This window comes from Orussus abietinus, unplaced genomic scaffold (assembly GCF_000612105.2).
Source record: "Orussus abietinus isolate OABI.00-Male unplaced genomic scaffold, Oabi_2.0 scaffold444, whole genome shotgun sequence".
In the NCBI taxonomy this organism is placed as follows: domain Eukaryota; kingdom Metazoa; phylum Arthropoda; class Insecta; order Hymenoptera; family Orussidae; genus Orussus; species Orussus abietinus.
In genome coordinates, this window is record NW_019394719.1 from 1 (window position 1) to 17,220 (window position 17,220).

The 17,220-nt window shown below is 38.9% G+C and overlaps 1 protein-coding gene across 1 annotated transcript; it reads right to left on the bottom strand.

Moving 5' to 3' along the window:
- Positions 1 to 2,486: 2,486 nt before the first annotated feature.
- Positions 2,487 to 16,764, bottom strand: LOC105704290 (F-box/LRR-repeat protein 3; the record flags this gene model as incomplete). The annotated part of the gene is made up of 5 exons (XM_023433131.1): positions 16,359 to 16,764; positions 10,971 to 11,065; positions 7,652 to 7,846; positions 5,306 to 5,707; positions 2,487 to 2,735 (listed from the first exon to the last, which is right to left on the bottom strand). Coding segments are annotated over exons 1-5 (1,280 nt in total), but the record flags the coding sequence as incomplete, so codon positions are not given.
- Positions 16,765 to 17,220: the final 456 nt, after the last annotated feature.

The window sequence follows — 17,220 nt, forward strand, 5'->3', positions numbered from 1 at the left end:
TCGGAGTGAAAATTTAATTGACCTGGAAATCACAGATGGCGCAGGGGGTCCCTCTGCAGTCAATTAGAGCCCCAGAAAGCATGAATCCAGAGGATATCTGGAGTTTCACTTTGATTTCTTTATAATTATTGTACGAACACGACAGGTGGAGTATGCCATTTGGTACAATACCCAACCTAATTCGATCCAGCTGTCAATATAACGACGAAACTTGGCATAAACGTATTCTGTATAAAGACGGTGAAAAACCAATATTGTCCAGGAATGCTACACCACCTCAAGGGGGTAAACTACCCTTCGGGCGAAATTTTTTTGTAATATCTATTAAGCAAGCCCTCCTACTTAAGTTCTACTTACGCCATGTGATTGCTCACGAGAAATGAGGAAATACGTGTTTTTTGCTTTTTGCCAATAAACATTTATACATCGGTTGAAAACAACGGATCTAGGTGGTATATGAGTATATCTCGACGATTCGATTTCTTTACAATTAATGTACGAAAACGACAGGTGGAGTATTGCCATTTAGTACAATACCGAATATAATTCGACACAGTCGTTAATATAAAAACCAACGTCGGCAACGTAGATATTTAGAAAGATCTTGTTTACCGACGTCGATCAAGTTCCTCGATGTGTTTTTCACCTTAAAGTTAATGAATGACATCAAGCTCCCATATTTCGATCGATATGGAATTCTTGAAGGCTCTGATATGAGAATCGAAAGGGTCAGGACAATTTGACGACAATTTAGAACACTCTGGTAATCGATAAACTCGCATTTGAGCGAGATAAAGGCAAGAAAAGTGTCTTATGCGGTGATATGCCAAACCGATGGGAATACGAGGTCTCGGAGTGAAAATTTAATTGACCTGGAAATCACAGATGGCGCAGGGGGTCCCTCTGCAGTCAATTAGAGCCCCAGAAAGCATGAATCCAGAGGATTTCTGGAGTTTTACGTCGATTTCTTTATAATTATTGTACGAAAACGACAGGTAGAGTATGCCAATTAGGACATTACCCAACCTAATTCGATCCAGCTGTCAATATAAAAACCAACGTCGGCAACGTAGGTATTTAGAAAAATCTTCTGTATCGACGTCGATTAAGTTCCTCGATGTGTTTCACTTCACCTTAAACCACCATCCAAAGTAATGCATGCCAAGGGGCGTTTTGGCAGTTTCACAAGAACATAATATTTTTTAACCAATCCAACTGGAAAGGCTTTCTCATAACGATAAATGAAAAATATAATTTTCTCAATTTAAGGGAAAAAAAAATAATTATGGCGTTCCCACCAAAAAGGGTATAGATGAATTTTAATTTCTCGAGCTGAATTAAATTTCTCAGCGCCTTTGATATCGTTTTAAGGGGTTACACCACTTTGACGCGTCCAAAAATTACGGTTTTTCAAGAATTTTTTTTTAAGAGTTAAAACGTTTTTATCCAAATTAAAGTACAGTAAGGCATTATACTACTATTAAACTAGCTCACTGCGAAAATCGGTGATCGTGCGGTGGGCAGGTGTATAGGTGTAAACGCGTTTTTCTTAAAACTGCATTTTAAAAATCGGTGGGCACTCTAGCTCCGCCAATTTTCAATCAATCGTCTTGATTCTTTTTTTAGTTTATTCGTGATATGTTTATCTAGCGAAATACGTATGATTTTTTCAATGTATTGATATTCGCATTTTTTATGCAACATTAATTAAGGAAATTTAGGGCAAAATATGTATCTTTCCTTTCAAATCGATGCCATTTTGTGAAAAATGCATATTTTTGAAAACGGCTACGTATTTCGTTAGCTTTTGGGCTATAGATACTAATTCTTTTTCGATTATTGTTCTAACTTAAACCTGGACTGAGTTAACGTGCCAACCGCACGATCATCGATTTTCGCAGCGATTCGGTAAATCGCTTTTCAAGCCGCCATTTTTGTAAATAAAAAAAATACAAAAAAAGCATTTTTTTGTTTAATAGTAGTACAATATCTTACTGTACTTTAATTTGGATAAAAACGTTTTAATTCTTAAAAAAAAAATTCGCGCCTACCGCACGATCATCGATTTTCGCAGCGCTCCTGTAAATCGCCTTTCAAGGCGCCATTTTTGTAAATAACAAAAATACAAAAAAAAAGCATTTTTTTGCTTAATAGTAGTACAATACCTTACTGTACTTTAATTTGCATAAAAACGTTTTAATTCTTAAACAAAAATTCGTGCCCACCGCACGATCATCGATTTTCGCAGCGCTCCGGTAAATCGCCTTTCAAGCCGCCATTTTTGTAAATAAAAAAAAATACAAAAAGAAGCATTTTTTTGCTTAATAGTAGTGCACTACCTTACTGTACTTTAATTAGGATAAAAACGTTTTAATTTAAAAAAAAAAAATAATAATTGAAAAACCGTAATTTTTGGGTGGGTCAAAGTGGTGTAAACCCTTAACGTGTCAGAGAGGCTGAGATATCGCGTTATCATCTGAGCTTACCTATCTGGCTCATCTGGATCATGTGTCGGAGGCAAGTACTGCGATTGATCTAACGAGTCTATCCATATCAATGACTTCAGCGAATCTGGATACCACCCTGATAGTCTGTGCAGTGCACCAACGTTCACGTTTTCGCAGAAGAGCACCTTCAGATGCGTCAACGGCATCGCCGGACGAAGGATGTCGGAGTCCAGGACGGTGACAGCGACGTAGGAGTGCACCAGGTTCAATCGTAGTTCACACCGAGGACTGAAAAAGGGAAAATCTTGACTTATACTCGATTTTTTTCACCTACGGATAAGTTGCCGACAAAGTTATCCGTAAGATATCACGGAGATGTCTTTTAGTTCGGCGCTTTTCACTTCCAGTTAAGGTGAAGTGAAACACGTCGAGGAACTTGATCGACGTCGGTAAAGATTTTTCTAAATGCCTACGTTGCCGACGTTGGTTTTTATATCGACAGCTGGGTCGAATTATATTGGGTATTGTACCAAATGGCATACTCCACCTGTCGTTTTCGTACAATAATTATAAAGAAATCGAAGTAAAACTCCAGAAATTCTCTGGATTCATGCTTTCTGAGGCCCTAATTGACTACTGAGGGACCCCCGGCGCCATCTGTGATTTACAGGTCAATTAAATTTTCACTCCGAGATCTCGTATTACCATCGTTTTGGCATAGAAGCGCATACAACACTTTTTTTGCCTCTATCCCGCTCAAATGCGAGTTTCTCGATTATCAAAGTGTTATAAATTGCCGTAAAATTGTTCTGACCCTTTCGATTCTCATATCAGAGCCTTCGATAATTGTATATTGATCGAAATATGAGAGCTCGACGCCATTTTGGTTCTGGTCTGGGCTGTTAAACAATTTTTTTGAAAAATCCAAATTTTGAATGTATCAGGGCAATTCTTAGACGATCAGGAGTGATGTGTCAAAGTTTCGGACAGTTTGGTCTAATACCCTTAAAAAAAAGTGTTGTATTCGAATCGACTGATTTGAAGGGGGTTTCACTTCACCTTAAGAAGTGAAACCCGCCTCAAATCAGTAGATCCGAATAAGACACTATTTTTGAAGGCTATTGAATTGAACTTTTGAAAATAATTCGTTAACTCAGCCCAGACCAAAACCAAAATGGCGTGGAGCTTTCATGTTTCGATCGAAATACAACTACTAAAGGCTCTAATATATGAAACGAAAGGGTCTGGACACTTGTAAGGCTATTTAGAACATTCTAGTAATCTATAAACTCGCATTTGAACGGGATAAAAGCAAAAAATAGTGTCTTATGCGCCTCTAAGCTAAAACAATGGGAATACGAGGTCTTGGAGTGAAAATTTAGTTGACCTGGAAATCACAGATGGCGCAGGGGGTCCTTCTGCAGTCAATTAGGGCCTCAGAAACCGTGAATCCAGAGGATTTCTGGAGTTTTACTTAGATTTCTTTATAATTATTGTACAAAAACGACAGGTGGAGTATGCCATTTGATACAATACCCAATATAGTTAAAAGCAGCTGTCAATATAAAAACAAACGCCGGCAACATTAAGGAGAAGCGAAACCCGCCTCAAATCAATCGATCCGTATAAGACACTATTTTTTGAGGTAATTGTATCGACATTTGATAATAATTCGTTATCTCAGTCCAGACCGGAACCAAAATGGCGTGGAGCTTTCGTATTTCTATCAATATATAATTATCGAAGGCTCTGATATGAGAAACGAAAGGGTCAGGACAATTTAACAACAATTTAGATCACTCTGGTAATCGATAAACTCGCATTTAAACGGGATAAAGGCAAAAAAAGTGTTGTATGCGCTTCTATGCTAAAACGATGGTAATACGAGGTGTCGGAGTGAAAATTTAGTTGACCTGGAAATCACAGATGGCGCAGGGGGTCCTTCTGCAGTGAATTAGAGCCTCAGAAACCGTGAATCCAGAGGATTTCTGGAGTTTTACTTCGATTTCTTTATAATTATTGTACGAAAACGACAGGTGGAGTATGCCATTTGGTACAATACCCAATATAACTTTGCACAGCTGTGAATATAAAAACCAACGTCGGCAACGTAGGTATTTAGAAAAATCTTCTTTATCGACGTCGATCAATCTTAAGGTGAAGTGAATCTCCCTTCAAATCAGTCGATTCAAATACAACACTATTTTCTAAGGGAATTAGACCAAACTGGCCGAAACTTTGACACGTCACTCCTGATCATCTAAGAATTGTCCTGACACATTCAACATTTGGATTTTTTAAACAAATTTTTTAACTCAACCCAGATCAGAACCAAAATGGCGTCGAGCTCTCTTATTTCGATCAATATACAATTATAGAAAGGCTCTGATATGAGAATCGAAAGAGTCGAGACAATTTTACGACAATTTAGAACACTCTGGTAATCGATAAACTCGCATTTGAACGGAATAAAGGCAAAAAAAGTGTTGGATGCGCTTCTATGCCAAAACAATGGAAATATGAGGTCTCGGAGTGAAAATTTAGTTGACCTGGAAATCACAGATGGCGCAGGGGGTCCTTCTGCAGTGAATTAGAGCCTCAGAAACCGTGAATCCAGAGGATTTCTGGAGTTTTACTTCGATTTCTTTATAATTATTGCACGAAAACGACAGGTGGAGTATGTCATTTGGTACAATACCCAATATAACTCTGCACAGCTCTGAATATAAAAACCAACGTCGGCAACGTAGGTATTTAGAAGAATCTTCTTTATCGACGTCGATCAAGTTCCTCGACGTGTTTCACTTCACCTTAACCATTCACCGATCCTTTCGATGTTAACTAAGAGTCATACTCACTTCTTTTGCCGGAACAACAGCCAAGCACTGTTCGTAGTCCCAGGGTGATCCTCTTCTAGGCCATGCACATGAATCACAAGCCTCTCCATCGTACCATTGTCCAATGCCTTGAGTAAAGTGTCACTAACGTAATCGTAATCTATCGTTAGCACGGATAATCTTACAAAGGATCTAAAGGCGCTGCAATCCAGCTCCAGGAGGGCATAGTGATCGGGATCTTCCTTGACAGAGGCAAGGCTGAGATGTGTCAGATGTTTGGCGTGATAGTTCTGCAGCTGCTCGAGGATCGCTCCAGCATTCGCCATCAAGTCTTCGGCACATCCGAAACCGAGAGCCTCCAGTTGATTAGAATTCTCCACGATATCCAGCAAAGCCTCCATTATGCGCGTACAAATCTGACGCCTGTTAAACATACATCGGAATTAACAACTGGCGGCAAAATGAGTCTCCTGGAAACTCGCGAAATTACATTTTTTATAAACTACTTTTAGAACGCGTATAAACAAAGATGTTTGAAATACAAATTGCATCTGAAAACAAAAAGAATTGAAATTACGTGAGTTCCAGGACCTTCCTTCCGGGCACGTGTTCGATGTTTTACGCGGCTTGGAGGCTTAGAATCGAAAATGAAGGGTTTCAGGACCTTGCTCGAACAATTTAAAATACCGTAGAAATGGAATATGATAGAGTCAGACGGGAAAATATGGAAAATACTTTCACCAACGATTGCAAGAGAACGCTGGATTGTCCTGCGGCTAACGCGTGTTTTTAAAGCAAAAGTTTAGTTGCAGCTAAACGTCATAGATGGCGACGCTGGTTCGTCAAAATAAAAACAGTCATGAATTTATGGGATTTCGGCAGTTTTACATCGATCTTTTTATTATTACATTACCGAAATGACATATAGAACCCTTCGGTTCGTATAATTTTCAACGTAGACTGCAAAAGACTTCCGCATAAATATAAATGTCGGTAACGAGACGCGCCAGCTTACGTTCCCTCTTGAGTATTCAAAATGACGTTCCCACTAAAAAGGGTATGGCTGAATTTTACTTCATCGACGTCGATTAAATTTATTAGTGCCCTTCGTATCCTCTTAAGCGGTGGTATGTATTAAAATGTGACCAACAATTGCAAGAGAATGCTGGATTGACCTGCGGCTTACGCGTGTCTTTAGAGCAAAAATTTAGTTGCAGCTAAACGTCACAGATGGCGACATAGGTTCTAAACAGTCGTTAAAATAATGAATTCCTGGGATTTCGACAGTTTTACACCGACCTCTTCATCATTACTTTTCTGAAATGACATACAGAATGCTTCAATTCGTATAATTTTCAACGTAGACTGTAAAAGAGTTCCGCATAAATATAAATGTCGGTAACGAGACGCGCCAGCTTATGTTCCCATTTGAGTATTCAAAATGACGTTCCCACTAAAAAGGGTATGGCTGAATTTTACTTCATCGACGTCGATTAAATTTCTTAGCGCCCTTCGTATCCTCTTAAGCGGTAGTATGTATTTAAATGTGACCACCAATTGCAAGAGAATGCTGGCTCGTCTCGGGGCTAACGCGTGTCTTTAGAGCAAAAATTTAGTTGCAACTAAACGTCACAGATGGCGACATAGGTTCTAAACAGTCGTTAAAATAATGAATTCCCGGGATTTCGACAGTTTTACACCGACCTCTTCATCATTACTTTTCTGAAATGACATACAGAATGCTTCAGTTCGTATAATTATCAACATAGACTGTAAAAGACTTCAACATAAATATAAATGTCGGTAACGAGACGCGCCAGCTTATGTTCCCACTTGAGTATTCAAAACAGTATTCCCCCAAAAAAGGGTATAGCTGAATTTTACTTCATTGACGTCGATTAAGTTTCTTAGCGCCTTTCATATCCTCTTAAGCGGTGGTATGTGTTAAAATGTGACCAACAATTGCAAGAAAATGCTGGATTGACCTGCGGCTTACGCGTGTCTTTAGAGCAAAAATTTAGTTGCAGCTAAACGTCACAGATGGCGACATAGGTTCTAAACAGTCGTTAAAATAATGAATTCCTGGGATTTCGACAGTTTTACACCGACCTCTTCATCATTACTTTTCTGAAATGACATACAGAATGCTTCAGTTCGTATAATTATCAACGTAAACTGTAAAAGACTTCAACATAAATGTTGGTAACGAGACATGCCAGCTACTGTTACCACTTGGGTATTCAAAATGACGTTCCCACCAAAAAAGGTATCGATGAATTTTAATATGTCGACGTTGATTGAATTTCTCAGCGCCTTTCATATCATCTTAACCGTAACTGAGGAAAATATAATGATTCCTTCTAGTACCCTTCGTCTTTGTTGTCTTCACGTCGACATGTCCATTCAAAAGCGCAGCTGCTGGGCTCCAAGAATAATTTACGTAAATGCGTGTTGCTGCTCAACTTCTTCAATATCCACAGAGCCTCGCCGACGCATCGCCCAGGAGAATCGCAACGTATCGTGGCTTCTCGTACACTGAGGCCAAAGCAGTTTGCAAGGAACCTAATCGCCCAACATAAATGATCATCGATTACACAAGGTGAAAAATATACATGGGCGAAGACTTAAGGTGAAGTGAGACCTTCAAATCAGTCGATTCGAATAAGACACTTTCTTTTAAGGGGATGTGAAAGTGGCATCCGAAATCTCAATTGTTCAGAAAGCTTTTCTACGAACTGGGTTTCTCAAATCGTTTCGTACTTTAAAACGTGAATACGGAGACCCTAAGGTAGGTCCTGAAACTCGGGAAGTTTCATTTTTTATAAACTATTTTTAGAATACCTATAAACAAATTTGAAAAGAATTGAAATTACATGAGTTCCCGGACCTTCCTTATAGTCTCTCTATTTACGTTACAAAGTTCCACACTATTCGGTAAATCGAGTTTACAGAAAAGTTTTATAATCAAAACCTCTTCGACGACACTTTCACATCACCTTAAGGGGATGTGAAAGCGGCATCCGAAAGCTCAATTGTTCATAAAGCTATTTTACGAACTGGGTGTCTCAAATCGTTTCATACATTAAAACGTGAATATGGAGACCCTAAGGTAGGTCCTAACACTCGCGAAATTTCATTTTTTAGAAACTATTTTAGAATACCTATAAACAAATTTGAAAAGAACTGAAATTACATGAGTTCCAGGACCTGCCTTATAGTCTCTCTATTCACGTTACAAAGTTTCAAACTATTAGGTAAACCGAATTGGGACAAAAGTTATATAAACAAAACCGCTTCAACATCTGAAAGCTCAATTGTTCATAAAACTTTTCTACGAACTGAGTGTCCCAAATCGTTTCATACTTTAAAACGTGAATACGGAGACCCTATAGTAGGCCCTGAAACTCGCGGAATTTAATTTTTTATTAACAATTTTAAGAATACCTATAAACAAATTTGAAAAGATCTGAAATTTCATGAGTTTCCGGACCTTCCTTATAGTCTACCTATTCACGTTGTAAAGTTTCAAAGTATTCGGTAAACCGAGTTGGGCGAAAAGTTTTATAAACAAAACATTTTCGACGCCAATTTGACATCACCTTAAGGGGATGTGAAAGTGGCATCCGAAAGCTCAATTGTTCATAAAGCTTTTCTACGAACTGAGTGTCTCAAATCGTTTCATACTTTAAAACGTGAATACGGGACCCTATAGTAGGTCCTGAAACTCGCGAAATTTCATTTTTTATAAACTATTTTTAGAATACCTATAAACAAATTTGAAAAGAATTGAAATTACATGAGTTCCCGGACCTTCCTTATAGTCTCCCTATTCGCGTTGTAAAGTTTCACACTATTCGGTAAATCGAGTTTAGAGAAAAGTATTATAAACGAAACCTCTTCGACGCCACTTTAACATCGCCTTAAGAGCATTGAATAGAACTGTCTGAAACTTCGACACATTACTCGTGAGCACCTAGGAATTAACCCGAAACTTTCAAAACTTGAATTTTTTCCAACAATTTTTTAACTTTAGCCCAGACCAGAACCAAAATGGCGTTGAGCTCTCATACTTCGATCAATGTACAATAGTTAATGGGCTCCAATATGTGAAACGAAAGGGTCAGGACAATTCTTCAACAATTTAGAACACTCTGGTAGTCGATAAACTCGCATTTGAACGAGATAAAGGCAAAAAAAAGTGTCTTATGCGTTTCTAATCTAAAACAATGGTAATACAAGGTCTCGGAGTGAAAATTTAGTTGACACGGAAATCACAGATGGCGCAGGGGTTCCCTCTGCGGTCAATTAGGGCCTCAGAAACCATGAATCCAGGTGATTTCTGGAGTTTTACTTCGACTTCTTTATAATTATTTTTCCGAAAACGACACATGGAGAATGCCATTTAGTAAATACACAATATAATTCGACGCAACTGTCAATATAAAAATGAACGCCGGCAACATTAAGGGGAAGTGAAACCCGTCTCAAATCAGTCGATCCGAATAAGACACTATTTTTTGAGGGAATTGCATCGAAATTTGATAATAATTCGTTATCTCAGTCCAGACCAGAACCAAAACGGCGTGGAGCTTTCATATTTCGGTCGATATATAATTATTGAAGGCTCTAATATGAGAAAAGAAAGGGTCAGGAAAATTGTACGACGATTCCGAACATTCTGATAATCGAGAAACTGAACTGAACTTGAATGAAATGAAGGTAAAAAAAGTGTCTTACGAGGTGCTATGCTAAAACGATGGTAATACAAGGTCTCGGAGTGAAAATTTAGTTGACATGGAAATCACAGATGGCGCAGGGGTTCCCTCTGGAGTCAATTAGGGCTTCAGAAACCATGAATCCAGGGGATTTCTGGAGTTTTACTTCGACTTCTTTATAATTATTGTACGAAAACGACACATGGAGTGTGCCATTTAATACAATACACAATATAATTCGACGCAACTGTTAATATAAAAATGAACGCCGGCAACATTAAGGAGAACTGAAACCAGTCTCAAATCATTCGATCCGAATAAGACACTATTTTTTGAGGGAATTGCATCGAACTTTTGAAAATAATTATCTCAGTCCAGACCAGAACCAAAACGGCGTGGAGCTTTCATATTTCGGTCGATATATAATTATTGAAGGCTCTAATATGAGAAAAGAAAGGGTCAGGAAAATTGTACGACGATTCCGAACATTCTGATAATCGAGAAACTGAACTGAACTTGAATGAAATGAAGGTAAAAAAAGTGTCTTACGAGGTGCTATGCTAAAACGATGGTAATACAAGGTCTCGGAGTGAAAATTTAGTTGACATGGAAATCACAGATGGCGCAGGGGTTCCCTCTGGAGTCAATTAGGGTCTCAGAAACCATGAATCCAGGGGATTTCTGGAGTTTTACTTCGACTTCTTTATAATTATTGTACGAAAACGACACATGGAGTGTGCCATTTAGTACAATACTCAATACAATTCTACGTGGCAGTTCGTATAAAAACCAACGCCGGCACAATAGGTATTCAGAAAAACCTGTTTTACCGACGTCGATCAAGTTCCTCGACGTGTTTCACTTCGCCTTAATTTAAAAACTATTCCCAGTCGCTATATCGAACTGGATACGTTATTTTAGAGATACATTTATTTTGAAATTCTCTTTCAATATGATCCCCCTCTCCTCACCTGGCCCAAGAAATGTTGTCCTCGTCCTTTAGCGTGAACGTAATCTTCTTCCAGAACGTCGGGTGGAAGAGTGCATACCTCCAGTTCTTGCAAACCTACGAATGAAGGAAAACATTAGTAACATTCATAAACTCAGTCCACGATCCACGAATAAAATTTATTGTCATCAATGACGGTGAAAACACGTGTTTTTGTTTTTATCTGCAATGGTTCACATTTAAGGTGAAGTGAAACCCCCTTCAAATCAGTCGATTCGAATACAGCACTTTTTTTTAAGGGTATTAGACCAAACTGTCCGAAACTTTGACACATCACTCCTGATCATCTAAGAATTGTCCTGACACATGCAAAATTTGGATGTTTGGAAAAAATTTGTTAACTTAGCTCAGACTAGAACCAAAATGGCGTCGAACTCTCATATTTCGATCAATATACAATTATTGAAAACTCTGATATGAGAAATGAATGGGTCAGGACAATTTTACGACAATTTAGAACACTCTGGTAATCGATAAACTCGCATTTGAACGGGATAAAGGCAAGAAAAGTGTTGTGTGCGCTTCTATGCCAAAACGATGTGAATACGAAGTCTCGAAGGGAAAATTTAATTGACCTGGAAATCACAGATGGCGCAGGGGGTTCCTTTGCAGTCGATTAGGGTTCCAGAAAGCATGAATCCAGAGGATTTCTGGAGTTTTACTTCGATTTTTTGATATTTATTGTACAAAAACGGCAGGTGGAGTATGCCATTTGGTACAATATTCAATATAATTTGACACAGTTGTCGATACAAAAACGAACGTCGGCATCGTAGACAATTAGAAAAATCTTCTTTATCGACGTCGATCAAGTTCCTCGGCGTGTTTCACCTCACCTTAAGGTGAAGTGAAACCCCCTTCAAATAAGTTAATTCGAATACAACACTTTTTTTTAAGGGTATTGGACGAAACTGTCCGAAACTTTGACACATCGCTCCTGACCATCTAAGAATTGTCCTGACACATTCAAAATTTGGATTTTTGTAAAAATGTTTTAACTTAGCCCAGACCAGAACCCAAATGGCGTTGAACTCTTATATTTCGATCGATATACAATTATCGAAGGTTCTGATATGAGAAACGAAAGGGTCAGGACACTTTTACGACAATTTAGAACACTCTGGTAATCGATAAACTCGCATTTGAACGGGATAAAGGCAAAAAAAGTGTTGTGTGCGCTTCTATGCCCAAACGATGGGAATACGAAGTCTCGAAGGGAAAATTTAATTGACCTGGAAATCACAGATGGCGCAGGGGGTCCCTCTTCAGTTAATTAAGGCCCCGGAAAGCACGAATCCAGAGGATTTCTGGAGTTTTACTTCGATTTCTTGATATTTATTGTAAAAAAACGACAGGTGGAGTATGCCATTTGATACAGTATCCAATATAATTTGACACAGCTGTCAATATAAAGACGAACGTCGGCAACGTAGGCATTTAGAAAGATCTTCTTTATCGACGTCGAGCAAGTTCCTCGACGTGTTTCATTTCACCTTAAATGTGGACCATTGCAGATAAAAACAAAAACACGTGTTTCTTAGATTTTTGTGTTCTTCAACATATATGAAAATCAATAAGATGGGCGGCGAACACTTGGGAATGTTTCCTTGTGAGAAGTCAAATCGTTGGAGAAAGTATTCTCCGAATTCAGGATACCGATTCCTTTCAAATTTTCCCACGGGAATATGGAGGCGCTGAAGCAGGTCCTGAAACTCATGAAATTTCATTATTCATACACACTCATTCACACGTTTTCGATTTTTTACGCTTCTTGACGGCCTGGAATCGAAAATAAAGAGTTTCAGGACCTGCCTCGAACAATTTAGAATACCGTAGAAATGGAATATTACAGAGTCAGATGGGAAAATTTGGTAAATACTTTCACCAACGATTGCGAGAGAATGCTGGCTTGTCCTGCGGCTAACATGTGTTTTTAGAACAAAAATTTAGTTGCAGCTAAACGTCACAAATGGCGACGTTGGGTTGTCGAAATATAAAGAATCGTGACTTCATGGGATTTCAGTAGTTTTACGTCGATCTTTTTATCATTACATTACCGAAATGACATATAGAACCCTTCAGTTCGTATCATTCTTAACGTAGACCGTAAAAGACTTCAACATAGATATAAATGTCGGTAATGGGACGCGCCAGCTTATGGTCCCCCTTGAGTATTCAAAACGGCATTCCCGCCAAAAAGGGTATAGATGAATTTTACTTTATCGACATAGATTAAATTTCTTAGCGCCTTTCATATCCTCTTAAGAGGTGGTATATATTAAAATGTGGTAAATACTTTCACCGACGATTGCAAGAGAACGCTGGATTGTCCTGCGGCTAACACGTGTTTTTAGATGAAAAATTTAGTTGCAGCTAAACGTCACAGATGGCGACGTTGAATCGTCCAAATATAACCAGTCATGAATTCATGGCATTTTGGCAGTTTTACATCGATCTTTTTATCATTACATTACCGAACTGACATATGGAACCCTTCAATTCGTATAATTCTCAACGTAAACTGTAAAAGACTTCAGCATAAATATAAATGTCGGTAACGAGACGCGCCAGCTTATGTTTCCATTTGAGTATTCAAAATGACGTTCCCCCGAGAAAGGGTATACATGAATTTTAATTTCTCCAGCTGGATTAAATTCCTCAGCGCCTTTGATATCATCTTAAGAGGTGGTATGTATTAAAATGTGGTAAATACTTTCACCAACGATTGCAAGAGAACGCTGGATTATCCTGCGGCTAACGCGTGTTTTGAAAGCAAAAATTTAGTTGCAGCTAAACGTCACAGATGACGACGTTGGTTCGTTATAATATAAAGAGTCATGAATTCATGGGATTTTGGCAGTTTTACGTCGATCTTTTTATTATTACTTTACCGAAATGACATATTGAACCCTTCAATTCGTATAATTCTCAACGTAAACTGTAAAAGACTTCAACATAGATATAAATGTAGGTAATGGGACGCGCCAGCTTATGGTTCCCTTTGAGTATTCAAAACGGCATTCCCGCCAAAAAGGGTATGGCTGAATTTTACTTTATCGACGTCGATTAAATTTCTTAGCGCCTTTCATGTCCTCTTAAGAGGTGGTATGTACTTTAATACATTTTAACGCGGTAAATACCAACGATTGCAAGAGAATGCTGGCTTGTCCTGCGGCTAACGCGTGTTTTTAAAGCAAAAATTTAGTTGCAGCTAAACGTCACAGATGGCGACGGTGGTTCGTCGAAATATAAAGAATCATGAATTCATGGGATTTCAGCCGTTTTACGTCGATCTTTTTATCATTACTTTCCCGAAATGATATATAGAACCCTTCAGTTCGTATCATTCTTAACGTAGATCGTAAAAGACTTCAACATAAATATAAATGTTGGTAATGGGACGCACCAGCTCATGCTCCCCCTTGAATATTCAAAACGGCATTCCTGCCAAAAAGGGTATAGATGAATTTTACTTTATCCACGTCGATTAAATTTCTTAGCGCCTTTCATGTCCTCTTAAGGTGATGTGAAAGTGGCATCGAAAAGGTTTTGTTTATAAAACTTTTCTCCCAACTCGGTTTACTGAATAGTCTGAAACTTTACAACGTGAATAGGAAAACTATAAGGAAGGTCCTGAAACTCATCAAATTCTTTTGAAATTTGTTTGTATGTATTTTAAAAATAGTTTACAAAAAATGAAATTTCGCGAGTTTCAGGACCTACTTTAGGGTCTCCATATTCACGTTTTAAAGTATGAAACGTTTTGAGACACCCAGTTCGTAGAAAAGTTTTATGAACGATGGAGCTTTCGCATGTCATTTTCATATCCCCTTAAGAGGTGGTATGTATTAAAATGTGGTACATACTTTCACCAATGATTGCAAGAGAATGCTAGATTGTCCTGCGGCTAACGCGTGTTTTTAGAGCAAAAATTTAGCTGCAGCTAAATGTCTACTATAACACATTATAAAAGAAGTCAAATCGGAGAGATTGACCTGGGGTACCTTCCATGGTAAAACTTCCATAATCACGTACTGAAATTTTAAATGGTTCGGTATACCCAGTTTAGGGAAACGTTATAAATATTTTTACATTTTGATATATGGAATGATCCTTTCAAATCACCATAACCTGTTAACTGCACAGTTTACTGTAACGTTATGGGTTACCGACATGTATACACGATAAACGCAGTTAACTGGTTAAGTGAAATAACCAGAAATTTCATCGGCATCAAATTCTTTTGTGAGCCTTCCATAATCACGTGATCAAGTTTCCAATGATTCGGTGCACCGTTTTGGGAAAAGTTATAAACATTTTTACATTTTGATACATAGAATGACGTTTTTGCATCACCATAACCTGTTAACTGCGCAATTTATTGTAACATTATGAGTTACCGACATATATACACGACGAATGTAGTTAACTGGTAAAGTGAAATAACCAGAAATATCATGAGCATCACGTTGTTCCTTACGTCCTTCATAATCACGTACTGAAATTTGAAATGGTTCGATGTACCCAGTTTTGAGGAAAGTTATAAATATTTTTACATTTTTATATATAGAATGACCCTTTCGTATCGCCATAACCTGTTAACTGTGGAATTTACTATAACGTTATGGGTTACTGATATGGGTACACATTGAACGCAGTTAACCGGTTAAGTGAAATAACCTAAAATTTCATGAGCCTCACGCTCTTCCTTAGGACTTCCATAATCACATGTAAAGTTCCCAATGATTCGGTACACCCAGTTTGGAGAATATTGTATAAATATATTGACACTTTATATATATAGTCTCTAAAAGACTCTTTCACTAAACTAAAATTTCATGAGCATCACGTTCTTCTTTACGTCTTCCATAATCACGCACTGAAATTTGAAATGGTTCGATGTACCCAATTTTGAGGAAAGTTATAAATATTTTTACATTTTTATATATAGAATGACCCGTTCGTATCGCCATAACCTGTTAACGGTGGAATTTACTGTAACATTATGGGTTATTGGCATGTATACACATTGAATGCAGTTAACCGGTTAAGGTAAACAACCTGAAATTTCATGAGCCTCACGGTTTTCCTTAGACCTTCCATAATCACATGTAAAGTTCCCAACGATTCGGTGCACCCAGTTTGGAGAATATTGTATAAATATTATGACGCTTCATATATATAGAATGACTCTTTCACTAAACTGAAATTTCATGAGCATTACGTTCTTCTTTACGTCCTTCATAATCACGTACTGAAATTTGAAATAATTCGGTGTACCTAGTTTTAAGAAAAGTTATAAATATTTGCACATTTCATATATATAGTATTACCTTAAGCACAAGATTACCTGAGATGCTGCGATGCGACTTTCGTGCGGTAGATAAGAGAAGACCTCGAGGAGGATGACGCTGGGCAGGTTGCCCCAGCAGGGTCCGCCGTTCTCGTCCTGGGGGCCCTCCAGAGGACGACTCACGAGCTTACAGTTGTTCCCCTTGGTGGTCTGCGACGGAGCCTCGCCCTTCCTGGGGCCACAGGTCGTCTCCGGCTTCTCCGTCGACGTGGCGGCCGCCGTCAAGCGAGCCCTCGGCCCCGTTCCGTCGTCCCCGTCGGCCGCCATGTCTCTCGTCTCCCGGTCCTTCGAGTCGTCCCGGAGGACGTCGCCGTCCGCGCCGTCGCCCTTCACCATGTCTCGGCGACTCGGAGTCAGAGGAGCCCGAAGCGCGATACCAGCTTTTCGCGGCCCCGAGACGTCAACGATCCTCACCGCTTTGCGAAAGCGGGCTCGAGATCAACCGCTGGCCCTGCGCACATCGTGCGGGAAATGCCTCGCTTCGATTGGTCCCGTCCACGCTCCTATATGCAGCTCTGGAAACCCCGCGAAATCTTCGCTGTAGGCCTATTCTCTAACTCGTAACGACAGCTATCGTAATCGCTAATCTACCGAAGCGACACCGTAACGACAAAACCTATTCTATAACTTTCTTGAAGCGACAAACGTCGTTAATGTAGCGACAAATGTCGTTATGGGTATCGGTAGTATATCGAGCCCTAAAAGACCTCTCGCTAAGAGCGTAACGAGTAATGTCGAAGCGTTAACCAATGGGAATCCAAGAAAACCTCTTCTCTCATTGGTTCCATCGTGACATTTAAAATATATACAGAGACTCCCAACCAACAAGCTTTAATTAAACGCAATTTATGAATTTAAC